The following is a 16,875-nucleotide window of genomic DNA, read 5'->3' on the forward strand; positions in this document are numbered from 1 at the left end:
ATGTGCTCCAAGAAGCAGCTCCAGAACTCCGGCGCGCAGCCAGCTCCGCCCGCCACGGACTCCCGGCAGCCGCCAAACCCCCACCCGTCCTCCTCCAGTCTCTCGCCGGGCATCGGCCTGGCAGATGTGGTCAACTTCGCCTCTTCCCTGGCCGTGGCCTCCTCCAGCAAGAGGGACTTGCCCAGCTTGGAGCATAGGATCAGAGCTCCACCTCAGAAGCCCGAGGCACCTTCTACAGATCCTGCCGCCCGGCGGGCCACGGACCAGCCAGAGGGAAAAAACCTCTCGAAGGAGTTGCTGGAGAAACCACTTAGAGCCGGGGAGTCACAGAAAGCTTGGAAGCAGGAAGACAAGAACTTCCTCCACCCTTACCTCGACTTCAGCAAGCCGGGGATGAAGAGGGCCACCATTGAAGGACAAGTGAAGCTTCTCCAACAACCGGCCAGGTCCCCTCCGCCTCCAGGAGCCGTGAAAGAGTAAGTGAGGCTGGCCCACTGCCTCCCGCACGGGCGTGCTGGGGTGTGCCGGTGGGCCCACTCCTCTCGCAGCTGCGCAGGGGTGGGGAAATGGAATGAGGGGCTGGCTAGGGGATGGGGTGGGCTGTGATGTCTCAACCTCAGTGACCTCATAAAGGCTGCTGGAAACAAGGTTCCGGCGGACTGAGGCCCAGTGCCGAAGCCAGGGCTGGAGGAGGCCTGGGGACGATGGAGGGTGAGCACTTCCGGGGCCCGGGCAAGGACCTGGGCTCGAAATGGGAAGGGCTATTCTAGCATTAGGAAGCTCGGTCACCCAGAGGGCAGATGGCCTCGCCCTCATGGGAAGTGCTCAGACTAGCGTGTGCCCTGCTGAGAGCTCGAGGGCCCCGGGCCCAGGACGCTTCCAGGGAGCAGAATGTGAGGAAGCAGCGTTCTCAGCACCCCTCACTTCCTGGTGACGAACGGACACAACAGGCCAGCTGCCCCATCAGCGTGCAGCAGGAAGAGGCCCTCTTACCCCCACCCCAGGGCCCTCCTCGCACAGGCCTCTGGGCTCACCCCTCTCCCCAACCCTGCCACTGGGGCCCAAGTGACACTCTCTCTTTTGCGTTGCAGCTCGGTGCCGGGAACCAGGAAAGGGAGTCCATTATTGCTGAAAATCCATTTTAAGATGTCGTCCCCCACTTCCCCAGAGAATGACTAGACAAAACCAGTAAAGCCTCCAGTGCTGGCCCCCGGCTCAGACTTTTTTGTGCAAATGCTCCCGAACTAGTGAGCTCACCTGGCTGCGGCGTCCTGGTCTCAATTTTTTAGGGATGCCACCCTACCCCCTCCCCCGGCCCGCGGTTTTTTTTTTTCAAGACTTATTTAATTCTAGTTAGTTAACACTTGGTGTAGTATTCGTTTCAACCCACCCCCATTGTTTAGCTGCCCAGCCCCATCTGCCCAACCCATCCCCGGAGGGCTCTGCCCCCCCTATGTGGCCCCCTCCCCACTCCCCAGGGGTCCTTCCACTTCACTCACACCTTCCAGACCTCAGCCAGCTGCAGAGACTCATGACCCCTCTCGGGGAGGCCTTGGGGCCCTCTCTGAGACTTCGGGTGTCTTAGGTCGTGAAGTGGGGCTTCCTCTTGGCCTGAAGCCAGGGACATGTTGGCATGGTCTTAGGAGAGGGCCTCCTGGGGGTGGGCTGGCCAGGTGAGGAGGCGAGTCTGAAAGGAATTCTTCCTGTTTCTGTCCACAGCGAGGGCCTGGTATGGGGAAGGGACCATGTCCAGGGGCTCGGAGGAGGGGAAGAAAGAAGCCAAAGAACTGCCCCTCCAGGGGCCACAGCCTTGAGCTGGAAGTATCTCAAAGTGTAGAGGCGAACCTGTATGTAACGGTGTACTTCCCCGTGCAACACGCACACACGCACACCATCCGCTGACTCGGACATCACGCAGGCACCCACAGACACACGTCCACTCGCAGTTCCACGCGGGCCGTGCGCACAAGCACATCAACACACATGCCTGCGAGCCAGACACGTGCACTAAACACGCACACGAACGCACAAGCCTCCCCAGGCTGGGGGAGGACAGGCAGCGTGGGAAAGCTCTGGAAGAGGAGCACTCGCAGCACAGGAGGGAAGGGAATTCAGAATGTGGGGAAGCACACGGGCGTGGAAAGGAAGTCGGGAAGAAAGGGAAGGGAGAGGCAGAGCCCTAGCTTGGGCCCTGGTCAGCCTCCAGACCCACCAGCACCGAGTCTCCCTGTCACTGAAAGCCCAGCCTTGCGGATCCTGGAGAGCCTGCCCTGCCTTGAGAGGGGGCCCAGGAGTGGAGTGCCCAGGGCCTAGGAGGGTGGGATTAGGAAGGGGTGAACAGATGGGAATGGGCCAGGGCTGGAGGGGGAGGGTGCGGAGGGGGAGGGTGCGGAGGGGGGCTAGGAGACTGGAAAGAGGAAGGAGGGGGAGATGCAGAGGTGAGTATCCGGGGAGGGGCCGGGCTGTTGGGATACATCTTCCCGGACTATTTTGTGAACTATGGTTTGTGAGTTTGCATGGTCTGGAGGAGGAGATCCTTCCCTCCCCGCGGACCTGGCGTAAGGGGGGGGGCACAGCCCCACCTTGGGCTGGACCCCTGCTTCCCATGCCCGACTTCGGGACTCGAAGGCCTGCTTCTCCCTGGGCCTCTGCCAGCCTGTGTTAGCTTCCGGAGTGGAGTCGCAAATTCGGATCCTTAAGGGGAGCAGAAACCCAAAAGAGTAAAAGAGTAGGTCCCCCCCTGCAAAGAGAAGCAGGCCTGTGGTGAGGGACAGAGTGCGCCCCTGCCAAAAGCTGCTGAAGTCCACCCCAAAGCCAGCCTGGGGGCCGCGGGCCTGGGGCGCTGGGCCAGCCTCAGAGCCCATGACTCTGCCTTTCAGGCAGCAGAAGGCAGAAGACCGAGAGATCCCCGTCGTCAGCACAGGGAACGTCCAGGTAACCCGGGCTGGCGAAGCGTCTGCTGGGACAAGCTACTGCCCGCAGAATCCCCTGGAGAGGGGACTGTGGGTGCAGGCTGGTGTGGGGGTCCTGGGAGGAGGTGGTGCTGAGCCCGAGCCCCCACAGACCTGGTCCCAGCCCCCCTACCCCCAGTCTGAGCCTCGGGTGGGCGGGGCCCCTCAGTCCTGTCTTCTCCCGGCCCCCAAGGCCTCCACCGCAGCCTCGAAGACTGCCCAGACAGGACCCAGGAGGGGAGCAGCGCCGCGGGGTGCAGAAAGGGAGGCCTCAGCAGCCCACTGCCCTGCTGACCCAGAGGCAGCCAGCATCCGTCAAGGCCACAGGGGCTGAGCAGAGCTCCCAGAGGCCCGGGGAGTTCAGACGCCTTGCGGCTACCAACTCAGCGCCGTCAGGCTCCGGGTCTCAGAGGTAAGGGCAGGGACCGGAGACCGGCCCCAAGGTGCTGGGTTTGGGGGAAGGCCCGCCTGGCCCTGGCATCTCTCTGCAGCAGGTGCAAAGTCCTTTCCACCCTCTTCCTCCTGAAGCAGCTCTGTGGGCGAGAACCTGCTGCCCCTGACAGCCCGGCAGCTGGCGGGTGAGGCTCTGGGGCTGGGGGGGGGGGGGCGAGGCTGCAAGGGGACCCTCCCCAGAGAGTCCGGTCATTGTGACAAGCTGGTGATCATATTGTAACTGCCCCTCAATAATGTCTCATGGGCTAAGCTTTACAATTCCAGGGCTCACTGGTGTGTGTGTGTGCGCGTGTGTGCGTGCGTGTGTGTGTGTGTGTGTGTGTGAAGGAGGGAGGGAGGGATTGGTGGATAGGAAGTTATTTGGATGATGGATGAGGATGGATGGACGGATGGATGGACAGGACACATGAAAGATGAAAGAGGAAGGGAGGAATGAAATTGGGAGACAGGATGGGGAAAAATAACCTGAGTTCCCCATGCCCCTCGGAGTCTGGGGCTGTGGGATCTACATTTGGGGACCCCCAATGCCACGGTACCACTGGCAGGGGCCCCTCGAAGCAGTCACTCACCACCAGTCATCTTTAGCACCTGCTACCTGCCGGGGCCAGCACTGCCCAGTCTACTGGTGGCGTGACCGTGGACATAGTATGGAATGTCTTTTCATGCAAACATGTTCGAGTTCGGACATGGGACTTGAATGGGGACTTGACAAGTGCCAACACACAGTAGCCACTGTCGTTCTTTCAATGTTATGCCCCAGCGGTGGGAGTGACCCGAGTCTTTAGTCGTTCTGAGCAGGACTGGGCGCATCTCCAGGGCCCTGTGCGCGCTCACCCTGCGGCCCGTCTCCCTCCCTGCCCGCAGCCTTCCAGGAGATCTTCAAACTGTTCAGCTCCAGCCCGGCAGGCACCGTGGACATGCGCAGCATGAAAGCCGCCCTGCGCCACGTGGGCATCCAGCTGAGCCCACAGGAGATGTGCGAGGCTGTGCAGCAGGCCGACTTGGACGGTGGGTGCCCCACCCCTGGCCTCCCGTCCTCCCTCACTTCTAGCCCTGGAAAATGTCTCCTAGGACCACAGAATCCTCGGCCTGGTCTTGTTTTTAAGTTGCCTCTTCCAGGAAGCCTGCTCTGATCAACACGCCTATCCCATAGCCCCTGAACATCTCTGCTATGTTAACCCTCATCCTGACTTGGGGCTCCCCCAGGGCCAGGGCTGTTTCTCCCCCATTCCACTGGGGTTGACATTTGGCTGGAGGTGGGACTGGAATCTCTAATGTCTGGAAGGAACTGCAAACACACCCCTAAAGCATATGCAGGGTAGGGCTTCTGCAAGGGAGACACCACAGTACCCCTTCCTCTCTTCCCAGGTGACGGAACTGTAAGCTTCAAAGACTTCCTGGGGGTCCTTACTGACAGCCACCGCCTGGCTCAGTGCTTGGGTGAGGGGCAAGGCTGGGGTGGGGGGGATGGCCTGGACTGGGGGAGGCTCCTCCTCACGCTCCCCCATGATCCCTGTCCCCAGGCCAGGTGAGGAACAGCCGGTTCTGTGACCCCCAGGGCCTGCAAACCTTGTTCTTAGAGATGCTGTTCAAGCTGATGAGTCAGGGCTTCTTGCCCCACAAGGTGGTGCAGGAAGTGATGAGGTAGGCATGGGTCCCCAGCTCCAGGACCCGGGGTGGGGGGAGCAGATGCTGCCCCGTGCAGGGGTCCCCAGGAAGGAGACGGGAGCCCTGAATTCTGAGTCAGTTTCCTGGGGCTTCCTGTCCTGCTGTGGTTTCCCCACCTGTGAGATGGAGAGGACCGGGAGAGGCGGCGTCTGACCAGGTTGCCCCCCACGTGTCCCCTCAAGCTACTACACTAAGAAGCAGCGGGCTCTGCGGGTGAACCCCGGCTGGAAGGGCCGCTCCCGCGGCGGCACCGTGCACACTCACGCGGGCCTCACCTTCTTCTGCCAGGCCGCGCGCCTCGGCGGCCTCTCCAGCGCGGAGCTGGAGCGCTCGCTGCACAGACTGCACAAAGCGGGTGCGCCCCGGGCCGGGCGGGAACCCGCCGGAGGGGGGACCCTGCCCAGGGACCTGCTGTCAGGACTAGCCTCTCCTTTTCCTCCCACCGGCTTCCCCGGGGCCAGGTGCGCGCAGCCCCTACTCTCAGATACCTAACTTGGACGGGCGGACACCCCCAGAAGACCGGACGCGGCAACGAGCCCCGTGCCCCGACGTCCGACTTCCCAAGTCCGGCCAGTCCAGCAGCCACAAGCTCGCGCTCACCCAGAGGTCTCGCAGCCAGGGTGAGAGCCGAGGGAGGGGGCGGGGCAGAGAGGGGCGGGGCAGAGAGGGGCGGGGCAGAGAGGGGCGGGGCAGGCGAAGAGTGGGAGCGGGGCTTCGGGAAACCGCGAGGAGGCCGGCGAAGTAATCCGGGATCACGCAGGAGCTTGACCAAGGCTAGGACGGAGCCTGAGAAAAAGGGGCAGGGTACCCAGATAGGAGGCGAAAATGGGGCAGGGCGTAGAGAAAGGAGGACTGAGGTGGGGCTAATCCAGAGTCTCGAAAGGGGAGCTGCCGGCTTGATCCTCCTCACGCCCCCTCTGCCCTCCCACAGGGTTCGTGGGCCAGCCACTAGACTATCTGCGCCCCTTGAAGATGACTCCCTCCCCCCCAACTCTAGTGCAGAAGCAGCCCTTCTCCCCTTCTCCAGCCTGTTTGCAGAAACCTGCTATGAAAAAGTAAAGCGTTTGCGGAGCAAAACCGGCTGCGTGTGGTGGGGCAGGCACTGAGCGGAGGCCGATCTTTTGCAAACTTCTTTATTACTCTTGTATAAAAATATGGTCCGTGGAGAGTTCCCGGAGCTGGAGGTGGAGCGCAAGGTTGCACTTTATAAGTTACAGGCCAGGCTCCGGCTGAGGCTAAGTATGGCTATTGGGGGGAGAGGGGTGCTGCGAGCAGCATCTGAGGGAGGGGCCGGTGATGCTGCCCCCCCCCCCATGCCCCCGCATCCGACCACTTGAGGTGGGACCATCGCGGAGAACGGCGGCAGAGGGGGCTGCCCGGCCCAGCCGAGCTGAGGACCACCTTCCTTGAGCCCCGGCTTGCCACCCCCCCCCATTCCCCACTGAGTCCATCTGCAGAAACAGCGGTTACAGCGAGAGGTCCGAGGTGACCTGCAGGGGGGGTCCCGGGGGGCGCCGGCGAGCACTTCTGCGGCCTGTGTCTGCGCGGATGTAGGGCTGGTTCCGCAGATCTGGCAACCAAGAAGAGAGCCGCTTACCCTTCCGAAGTCTGCCCCAGCGCTAGGACCACAACTCCAGGGCACAGGCTTCACCCTTATAAGGACCCAGGTTGTGTGCGTGTGGGAAGGGACCTGTTTATGTTTTCCAGACCCGGCTCATGCACACCCCAGCCACACCAGGCCCAAGGGAGGGCAGCATGACCCGGTCCCCGGAGGGCCCCCAGGGTTGTGGGCAGCTTCTGGAATCAGAGGCCAGGCTACCCAGGTACCTGGGGGCTAAAGAGGGATCTCTTCTCCCAGGCTGGCCTCACAGAGGAGCCTGGACGTCCGCTTGCCGGTGCGGGCCGTGAAGGGCACCGTCTTGAGCACTGAGCATTGGGAGGGAGGAGGGGGGAGAGAAAGAAAAAAAGACAGAAGAAGTAGCAAGAAGCGGTGAGGCAGCCAGACCCCTAGGGTGGGGGGAGGACAGCATTAGAAGGACAGAGGCTAGGACAGGCCCAGCCAAAGCCTCACCTGTGATGATATCTTCAATGGCCCCATCGCGGTCACTCTCATAGATAAGGGGCTCCTTCTGCTGCTTCCGCTTCAGCTCAGAGATGAGGTCCATCTGCTGCCGCCGAGCCTTGGGTGGTGGTGGGGGGTGGTCATGGAAGGTCACATGTAGCTCTGGCTCCAGGACCCCCTCTCCCCAGGCCACCAAACCCTAGAACATCTGTCTGCCTGGTCCCCCACAGCAGGCTGGAGCAGAAGGAAGCCCTTCCCATCCCAGGCTGCTGGGGCACCGTGCTCACCTCAGGCAGGGTCTGGTCCCAGAAACGAGCGTAGGGAAGAGGGACGGGGAGCCCTGCAAAGTGCCGAGCTTGGGCGGCTGCGTACCTTGGGCGCCGGGGCTTCCTCTTTGCCTGGGGCATCGGTGCCGGCCTCCTGGGCTACGGCTTCCCTCCTCCACTGTTCCACCTCCTGTTCAGCTTTCTGACGGGCCAAGGTGGGCTCCGTGAGGGGGTCTTGCCCGCCCCCAGACAGAAGCGTCCCCTACCCTTGACACTGCCCAGGTGGACAGGCCGAAATGCCCCGCAGGGTCCCAGCCTGCCCACCAGACACACATACCTTGTAGGCCTTGATGAAGCGGCTAAAGAGGGAAAAGAACATGGAGGGAGACGTAGTCTTGGGGTTCTCTCCAAAGTACTCCACCACGGACTCGTAGGCCTCCTGTGGGCACAGCCTGTCAGCCCCACCAGCACCGACCCCGAGGAGCTCTGTGTGCCTTTGAGACACCGACCACTTCATCTCTGCACCTCCAGGCAGGTGGGCCCCCTGCCCCCTGCCCCACTGCGTTCCTGACCCTCCAGACCTTCACCGCCCCCCAGGCCTCCCCACCTCCAGGGCTCGGCCAGCCCCGGCCCACCTGGGCAGTCTTGCTGTCGGCCAGCAGCTTATCCATGGTGGGCGAGTTGGCCCTCAGGAACTCCTTGAGCACCAGGCAGTCGTCCTGCCGCACGAACTCCCGCTGGGTCAACTCCAGGCCTCGCTGCAGGGAGCGCACGTCCCCCAGGACGCTGTCCAAGGACACTGAGTGGGGGGTGGGGCAGCACAGAGGCAGGCAATCAGAGAGGCGCATTCGGGTCCTGTCCAATGACCCCCTGTGGTCCCCTCACTTTTTCTCCACCCGTATCAGTCCCCAGGGCTGAGCCCCTCCCCCACCCGAGGCGCGGCCCCTGCACCCATACCTGAGCCCGCCTTGTCCAGGAAGTGCAGGTCGCTGTGGAAGCCTGTGAGCTGTGGGTACTTGTCGGCAATGACCTTCACCAGGTAGTGCAGCAGCGTCTGCTTGCGGTCAGTGGACTTCATCTCCAGCAGCTGCATGCAGGCCTGTGGTCAGCCACGGGCCACCGCCGCTCCCCATCCCCCGGGCCAGGGAACCCCTCCTCGTGCCCCTCACCACATCCAGACTCTGGAGCCGGAAGCCATAGGCTGCTCCGCGCTTGCTGCTGTTCATGTAGTTGCCAAAGGCCAGGACAATCTGGGAGAGGTGGGGGAGGGGGCTCAGCAGGGTACAGGGGAGGGAACTCCTCAAGTATAAACTGCACAAGAAAATGTGGCGAAAAGCAAGCCCCGCCCACTCAGCCCACAGTGCACTCCTGCGTGGACCCCTCAGATCCATGAGCCACGTACATGCGTGTGTACCTGTCTGACATACGTGCCTGTCATGCCCAGTGCTTTTTTTAACATTTTATTTTTAAGTAATCTCTACACCCAACCTGGGGCTCGAACCCACAACCCCGAGATCAAGAGTCACATGCTCGGGGCACCTCGCTGGCTCAGTTGGAGGGGCATGTGACTCTTGATCTTGGGGTCATGGGCTCGAGCCCCACATTCAATGTAGAGATTTCTTACATAATTATAAACTTAAAAAAAAAAGTTGCATAATACTCACCCAACTGAGCCAGCCAGGTGCCCCTTAGCATACCCAATGTTGTCCTCCGCTGTTCCCACCCAGAACTGCGCTGCTGACATCCCCTTGGCTGTGGTGTCACGGTCTATCTAACAGCCATTTCTACTGGCTCCCAGACACTCCACACTGCGCAGGTGTGGGGGCTCTGCTAATCACACAGTGATCCCCAGAGGGGGCTCAGCCCTCAGAAGTCTAAGCTACGCTGTTGTAAACGTGACCGCCACTCCTGCCTGAGCTTTGTCTTTCTGTCTACATGAGGGTTGGGTATGTAACTGTCGCATCCTAGGAGTGCAGGGCAGGCCAGGGTCTCCCTCTCACACGACCCAGAACAGGCAAGGAGTCATGGGTGGACCCCAATTCCCAGGGCCTTGCCCAGGGCTCTCACCTCCAGGATCTGGCGGAGTTTGTCAGAGGACTTGATGGACATCGAGGCTGCAATTATGGCATTCAGTTGCTGGGGGTGTGATTGGAGAGGCAAAATAAGTTGGGGCAAGCCCATGGGAGGCTCAAGTCCTCCTAAATGCCCTCTCCGAGCCGAGGCTGCTGGCTGCCTCCTGGTATCCCCAACTCAGAACACAGTGCCCTGCCTGCCCCGCCCACACCGCCCTGCCTGCCCCGCCCACCGCGCCCTGCCCCGCCCACACCGCTCTGCCTGCCCCGCCCACACCGGCATGAGCAGCTGGACGGTATCCGGAAAGTTGCCCAGGAAGGTGAGTGTGGCCATGCGCTCGGGCAGGCGCGGGATGCGGCTGAAGCGTAGCATGAAGCGGTCCTCCTCCGACAGCTCCTCCATGGGCCGCTGCTCCTGCTCAAAGCGGGCGATCAGGCTACGCTCGTACTCCGTGGGCAGGAAGCGGGTCAGCAGCTCGAGGAAGTCCAGGCCAAGGGCCTGTAGGTCGTACCTGGTGGAAGGTGGGGTAGTTATTGCCCTATACTCACCAGCTCTTGAGGGCAGGACTAGCCCCCCCCCCCACTTCCTCGATTGAATAAATGAACTTCAGTATTTGCTATTTGCCAATAGCTTGAGGGACCAAGAGGTAGGAGTCAGGGAAGCTGGGAGCTGGGAAGCCTGAGGTCCCTATGGTACATCGGTGGCAGATGCCCAGCAGTAAATGCCTGGGCCTCAGTGCTCACAGCTGGACAAGGAGGCAGGGAAGAAACGGGAATGTCTCGGTCTGGGCATGTACTCACTATGGCCTCAGTTTTCTTGGCCTGAAAATGGGAACAAGGTTCCCAGCCCTAATCCCTGACCAGGGTTAGCTTGAAGCTTGATGGGCTCTGCCCCATAGCTGGGACTCCTTTAGCGACGCCTGATGAGCCCGGCCTAGTGGGGCGGCTGGGCTACTCACAAGCGCAGGGCAGAGGTACTCACGTCTCGATGGCCTGGCAGATGCGGTCGGCCCCCAGGTTGCCCTTGCGCAAGGTGATCGCCAGGTTCTTGGCCCGGTTGGCCTCGATGAGGGTGGCCTTGGTGGGGGCCTTCTGGGCTGCCTTACCCTTGAGAGCGCTGAGGTCCAGGCTGGGACCTTGGGACTTAGTCTTGAACTGTTCCTCAAAGTCACTCATGTCTAGCTCCTGAGGGCACAGAGAGAGGAGGTGGGGCTGGCAGGCTGGGGTCTGAAACACTCCCAGCTGAACCAGCTATCCAGCCCTGACCACACCACCAGCAGAGAAACAAACCAGTAACCCGGCTTGACTGCAGGCCCTGATAGGGGATACAGGGGAAGTAAAGACAGCAGCGAGGAGGAGGAGTAGCACCCAACCCTGGGGACCCACACTCCAAGCCCTTACAGCTGAAGGAAGAGCTGAATTGGCCAGGGGTAAAAAGGGGAAAGGGAAGGGCATTCCAGGCAGAAGGAACAGCATGAGCAATGGCCGGGAGGCAAGAGAACACATCCCTTTTGGAAAACTAAAAGAATTAGAAGGGCTAGATGTGCCTCGGTGGCTCTGTTGGTTAAGCATCTGACTCTTGATTTTGGCTAGGTCAGGATCTGAGGGGTGTGAGACTGAGCCCTATGTTAGGCTCCTCACTGAGCTTGGAGCCTGCTTGGGACTCTCTCTCCCTTTCTCTCTGCCCCACCCCCACACTCTACCCTGCTCTCTCCCGGAAAGGAAAGGAAAGGGGAGGGGAGGGGAGGGGAGGGGAGGGGAGGGGAGGGGAGGGGAGGGGAGGGGAGGGGAGGGGAGGGGAAGGGAGGGGAGGGGAGGGGAGGGAAGGGAGGGGAGGGGAGGGGAGGGGAGGGAAGGAAGGAAGGAAGGAAGGAAGGAAGGAAAAAAAAAGAAAGAGAGAGTTGAAACCCTGGTTGCCTGTGGGGGTGGTGGGAAAGAAGCTTAAAGGGAGGAGAGAGAGGCCAGACCGGAGGCCAGATGTGCCCTCTACAGCGAGGGAGGGGACAGCCTCCAGGGGAGTCAGGATATACCGCCTATCAGATACACGAATCCAGTTTAGCTTCACACGCATCCCTGGCCTCCCTGCCCTCATCTGCACGATGGGGTGGAGGAGATGACCTAGCACCGTCCAGGCAAGTTCCCTCCTCCCCTGGGGCCCACACTGGAAGCAAGGCAGGGCCACACTCACCTGCAGCACCTTCTCATCATTGAGCTCCGTGAAGACAGTGCCGGTGATCTGGCTGGGTTTCAGGGCCACCCAGTTTAAGAGTGGCATTCTGAACTTGGTCTGTATGGGTTTCTTGGCCTTCACTCCTGGGAGAGGGAGAGAGTGCTAAGCACTAGGGAGGTGAGGGTGAGGTGGCTGGCCAGACCCAGGGCCCAGAGAGGCCTCACAGGACAGACGGAAGGCAATAGGAGGCCCCCATACAGAGGGTCCCGGAGAACACTGAGGTAGGGCCACCTCCATATCTGCCCCCAGCCCTGGGCAGTCCACTCACCCAGGCCCATCTCAGGGCCGGACCCTCCAGAGGGGCCTCCTGGAGGCGGCAGAGGCGGCGGAGGCGCTGGTCCATCTGTGCCGGGAGGCAGCGGTGGCGGCGGGGGGTGGGGGCGGCAAGTCTCCGGGCAGCGGCGGCGGGGGGCGGGGGCTCGGAGCTGCCCGGGAGGGGTGAGGCTAGTGGGGGTGCCGAAGGCGGGGCTTCCTGCTGGTGGGGGAGGCCGGGAAGTGGGGGTGGTGGCGGCGGCGGCGGTGGCGGTGGGGGTGCTGCCCCGGGAACCGGCTCTGCAGCAGGTGGGAGATCTGAGCCTGGAGAGAACCGAGAACCCAAGATGGGGGGGGAAGGGGGGGTATCAGGTTCCGGACCTAGGTGGTCTGGCCTCCGCCTCCCCTCCCTACGCATGCGCACTGGGCCCACGTCTACCACCCCGCATCCACCTGAGCCACGCCCACAACCCCGAACCTGCCTCTCCCTTCTCTCCCGGCAGATGTCCCCAGGCTCCCCTTCCTGACCCTGGTTCCCCCACGCCCGCCCCACCCAGCCTGAAGCTCTTGCGCACCTGGGCTGGGTGAGCCGCTGGGAACGCCCGGAGGAGTCAGAGCGTCACTGCCGCTTGGAGTTGCCACAGCGACCGGAAGGATCTCGATGGAGACAGCATCCCCGGGCCCCCGCACGATACGGATTAACCCCTTCTCCTCCAGCTCCTCCACCTTCAGCTCTAGGGCCGAGGGCCGCGCCGGGACGGAGGTAGGCACTTTCTCGGGCTCAGGAGGACGCCTGGAGGCGCCCATGGGGGTCGACTCGCTGAAGCGCTCCTGTGAGCCCCGGGGAGAGGTTAGTGTCTCCCAGCAGGTCTGGCACAGAGCCCCCACCCTCTTGCCCGGGTAGAGGAAACGTCAAGCCTAGAAGCCCCAACAGGTCCGTTCTTGGGAGCCCGGCCCGCCCCTGGCCCGGCCCCCCTCCGTCCCCAGCCTCACCCGCAGGGTCTCCAACTCCTTTCGAGCCTGGCTTAGCTGCTTTTCCAGCTCGGCAATCTTGGCCATGGATTCGTTCTCCGCGTCCCGAAGCTTCTCTGTCAGCTGTGGCAGAGCACATGGTGAGCTCCCACCCGCCGCTGGGCACTGGCACCGCCGGTGAGGGGGTGGCAGCAGGCATGCCTGCCTGCAGGGCTGGGGGAGGCTTCCGGATGCGCTTAGCACCGGCGCCTGGCGGGTGGGCTGAGCCTGGCACTTGAACCCAAGTAGGTGTGATCCCGAGGGCACTAACGTTCTCTGAGGAGGAGGAGCCAAGGCACCACTGAGGAGGGAGGTGGGGAGAGAGGAGACTGGGCTAGGAGGGGCGCCAGGCACCTAGTTCCACCCAAGCCCGGGCGGGGGCTCTGAGCACCGGGAGGGGAGGGGCCTGCCTTCCTCAGAGGTCCCGCAGTGTAGGAACCCAGCGATCGCTCATTGAGAAAGACCCCACAGGATTCAAGATTTGAATTCAGGTCAAAGTCAGGAGCCAGGCAGACAGCCACCCCCTACTCACACCTCAAACCAATGCCTGCTGCCAGTGTGAGGCCCTCGGGGCCTCCCACGTGCGGGGCCAAGCTCGGGAGCAGCTCTCACCAGGGCCACCTGCTCCTGGAGCTCCTCCATGTGCTCCAGCACGGCGTTCTTGGTCTCGGTGTCCTCCAGCAGCGCGCCCACGTCGAACACGTTGTCCAGGTACGCTTGAATCTGCACGAGCAGCTTGTCGCTCTCCGTGAGCCGGAGCCTCTGGCCCCCGGACGGAAAGAGCCGGGTGAGGCCCGATGCGAGGGGTCTTTCCAGGACCCCCCATCACCCCTGGAGCCCAGAGGAAGGGGCCTGAGCCCCAGCCTGCTTTTTTTTAATTTTTTTAATTGAGATATAATTCACATACCACAAAATTCATTATTTTAAAGCATATAATTCAGTAGTTTTTCGTCTACTCACAGGGTTGTGCAATTATCACCACTGTCTAATTCCAGAACATTTTCATCACCCCAGAAGAACCCCTGTACCTCTTAGCAGTCAGTCCCTATTCTCTCCTCCCCCAACCGCGGGCAACTGCCAGTCGCCCTTCTGCCTCTGTGGACTTATCTCTTCTGGACATTCATATAAAGGAATCACACAGTGTTTGGGCTTTTGCGTCTGGCTTCTCTCACTTAGCCTGATGCTGTCAAGGTCCATCCATGTGGCAGCATGTAGCGGTACTTCATCCCCTTGTATGGCTGAGTACTATTCCCTTGCATGGCTATACCACCCCGACCAGCTTTTCACCTTTTGGCTTTTAGAAATCCAATCCCAAAGGCCCTGCTCTTCCAAGAAGCCTCCCAAAGACATCGGGGAACCTGTAGCTTTTCTGCACAGGCTGGACCAGGAAGCACCAAGCCCCTCTGCCTACCTTCCCCAGGTCAAGGAACCCCTCTAGGACCTGGACCCATCCAACATGAGCCAGCTCCCACTTTGGCCCAATATCTCCATGCTCCCCATTATGCGCTTGACTCAGAACCTGCCTGAGGCTGATGCTTCCAAAGCCAGACAGACCCAGGACAACGCAGAGCCTGTTCCGGTAACTGCGATAACAGCGCCATGGACCGCATGCCTATAAGGTGGCAGAAAACGTTCTGCCTCATTCTATCGAGAGTCATTATTACCTTTAGGATTCTCTTGTTTTACAGATGGGAAGAATGAGAATCCGAGAGAAGAGACCTACCCAAAGTCACATGGGCTTGGAAGTGGCAGAGTCGGGATTTGAACCAGATCTGCCTGACCTCAACACCCATGCCGCTAAGCACAGAGCCGCGCTCTGCAGTCGGCGAGCGGTTAAGTCCCAGCAAGGGGATGCAGGGCTCACCTCCAAGTACAAGTCCAGGCCCAGGTGGGTGAACTCGTATTGCAGGAAGACACGGAAGTTCATGTTCTCCACGGAGTGGACCACGATGTTGATGAATTGCATGCAGGCCACCTGGGGAGCAGGGCCCATGAGCAGGTCTGTGACCCTCCGGGTGGGGGTGCTCTGTGCCTTCTGTCCTCCACTTACTCCCAAGTCTCTCCTTTTCCCCATTTGTCACTCCACTAACCCAGCTTCGTCCCTACCTGTATTTCTCTCCCAGGCCCCCTCCCTCCAGCTTCCCTGTCTCTGATGTCCACCCCTCCCCCACCAGCCACTCAGTCCTCCTATTTCGCAGGAGCAGAGCCCAGGAGCTGGAGACCCCGGCCCCCCGGCTGCTCCTTACACCGAGGGTGGCCAGACCCTCTTGAGCTCACCATGAAGTCGATGTTGCTGTCCTCTTTCTGGAAATATTCCATCAGCTTTTCGAAGCGGTGCTGCTCCCCACACACCTGGGTGGGGAGAACGGCTGTCACGAGGGGCCCCGATGACACACCTCCCACGCCATTTCCAGCCACTACCCTTGTGCTTCTATAGGCTTCTCCACGTTAAATCGAAGTCAGGCCACATCGCTCTTCTGCTCAAAACCTCCCCTCCTTCTCCAGCTCCCCCAGCCCTCCCTTCACTTACTGCACTGACCGCACTGGTGTCCTGGCACCTTCCCACCTCAGGGCCTTTGCACCTGCTCTTCCGTCTGCCTGGTGTGCTTTTACTCGAGATTGCCACCACACCAAGCCTCTCACTTCCCTGACAGCTTTCCTCAAACTTCACCATCCCCATGAGGCCTCCCTGCCCACCCTGTGACCCATTCCTCCAGCCCCTCCAGCGGGCTGGACTTGTTCCTCAGACCATCCACCGTTTTCAGACACGTTATATAATCTGCTCATTTAGTATATTGTTTATTATCTGTCTTCCCCTGCCTTCTTTGCTCCTCTGGCTCACGGATGTATCCCAAGTGCCCACTGTGTGCCTGACACATAGTTGGCACTCAGCAAATATTATTAAGGGAATGAATGACCATGTCCCACGTTATGCGTCGTATTCTCATGCTACTTAGCCAGAGTCAGCAGGGGTGTATGTGTGCAACTCTGAGATGCACGGACCAAGTCCAGTTAGGATCTAGCCAGGCTGAAGCTTAGCTTAAAGGTTCAGCAAGTCCCCATAGTTGTTGCTGTCGCCCCAGGCAGTGCCCCTACGTGACCTGGCACCTGCCCTTTAAAGCTTCCCCACCCCAGATTATCTCCACCCTGTGCTCCCCAAATGCCCACCCAACACTCCCAGCTGCCCCCAGCAGAGGCCACAACTGCCAACAGCAGGACTCCAAGCAGCACTAGAGAGCAAGCACCCGTGTGGGGGTGGGGGTGGGGCTTCAGTACCTCCTTGAAGTTGTCAAAGGCCGCCAGGATGATGTCATGCCCTCCTCGCACCAGGCACACAGCCGCCAGCAGCTCCAGCACCAGAGCCTTGGTTCTGGGGACAGGGGGGCCAGTTTATCCCTTGAAAGCAGGCCCCACAGCAAGGGTGGGGGTGGGCCTGGCTGGGGGAGGACAGGGAGGGCCGCTGATCGGGAGTAGCGGTGGGGCTGAGCCTGGGCAGTAGTCCTGAGAACTGGGGAACAGAGTGGGCAAGGGGTGAAGTGGCAGGAGGATCTAGATGTGGAGAAGGGGGCCCGGACCTCACCTGGGGTTCTTGTTGTTGAGGCTCAGAGCAATCTCATTGACACAGGCTGGGTGCGTCATGACGAGGCTGAAGCCGGACTGGGGAGAGAGGAAAGGTCAGCTCCTCCAGGCAGACGCCCAGGACTGCCAGCACCATCCTGCCCGGCACCTCAGGCACTGGCAAGTGCCATCGCCTTCTGGTCTCTCACTGCCCTCAAGCTCCGGAAGTTCTTCATAGCCAACCACAGCCTTTTCTGTGGCTGCCAAAGCCTGGCTCCTCTTTTTAAATAACTTTGTTCCAAAAATTAAATAAATAACTAGCTAACTTGGTTCGAAAGCCAGTGTCAGGACT

General features: G+C 60.9%; 2 protein-coding genes across 2 annotated transcripts in view; one reads left to right on the top strand and one right to left on the bottom strand.

The window, feature by feature from the left end:
• Positions 1-6,207, top strand: SPATA32 (spermatogenesis associated 32). Its single transcript, XM_057318216.1, has 11 exons — positions 1-420; positions 1,092-1,095; positions 2,880-2,934; positions 3,145-3,363; positions 3,480-3,529; positions 4,269-4,412; positions 4,773-4,844; positions 4,928-5,048; positions 5,255-5,427; positions 5,534-5,692; positions 6,004-6,207. The coding sequence occupies exons 1-11, from the start codon at positions 1-3 to the stop codon at positions 6,129-6,131; spliced, it is 1,545 nt and encodes a 514-aa protein (XP_057174199.1). The 3' UTR covers positions 6,132-6,207.
• FMNL1 (formin like 1) overlaps positions 6,192-16,875 on the bottom strand; it is a 25,028-nt gene continuing 14,344 nt past the window's right edge. The window contains 21 exon segments of the mRNA XM_057317924.1: positions 6,192-6,642; positions 7,144-7,252; positions 7,507-7,602; positions 7,738-7,839; positions 8,036-8,199; positions 8,358-8,487; positions 8,570-8,650; positions 9,468-9,536; positions 9,750-9,984; positions 10,455-10,657; positions 11,661-11,785; positions 11,971-12,076; positions 12,078-12,113; positions 12,115-12,278; positions 12,530-12,785; positions 12,948-13,049; positions 13,578-13,727; positions 14,830-14,940; positions 15,243-15,317; positions 16,242-16,335; positions 16,546-16,622. Of these exon segments, the coding sequence (XP_057173907.1) occupies positions 6,539-6,642; positions 7,144-7,252; positions 7,507-7,602; positions 7,738-7,839; positions 8,036-8,199; positions 8,358-8,487; positions 8,570-8,650; positions 9,468-9,536; positions 9,750-9,984; positions 10,455-10,657; positions 11,661-11,785; positions 11,971-12,076; positions 12,078-12,113; positions 12,115-12,278; positions 12,530-12,785; positions 12,948-13,049; positions 13,578-13,727; positions 14,830-14,940; positions 15,243-15,317; positions 16,242-16,335; positions 16,546-16,622 (2,589 nt within the window). The 3' untranslated portion in view covers positions 6,192-6,538.

This window comes from Ursus arctos, unplaced genomic scaffold, assembly GCF_023065955.2.
Source record: "Ursus arctos isolate Adak ecotype North America unplaced genomic scaffold, UrsArc2.0 scaffold_24, whole genome shotgun sequence".
Taxonomy (NCBI): domain Eukaryota; kingdom Metazoa; phylum Chordata; class Mammalia; order Carnivora; family Ursidae; genus Ursus; species Ursus arctos.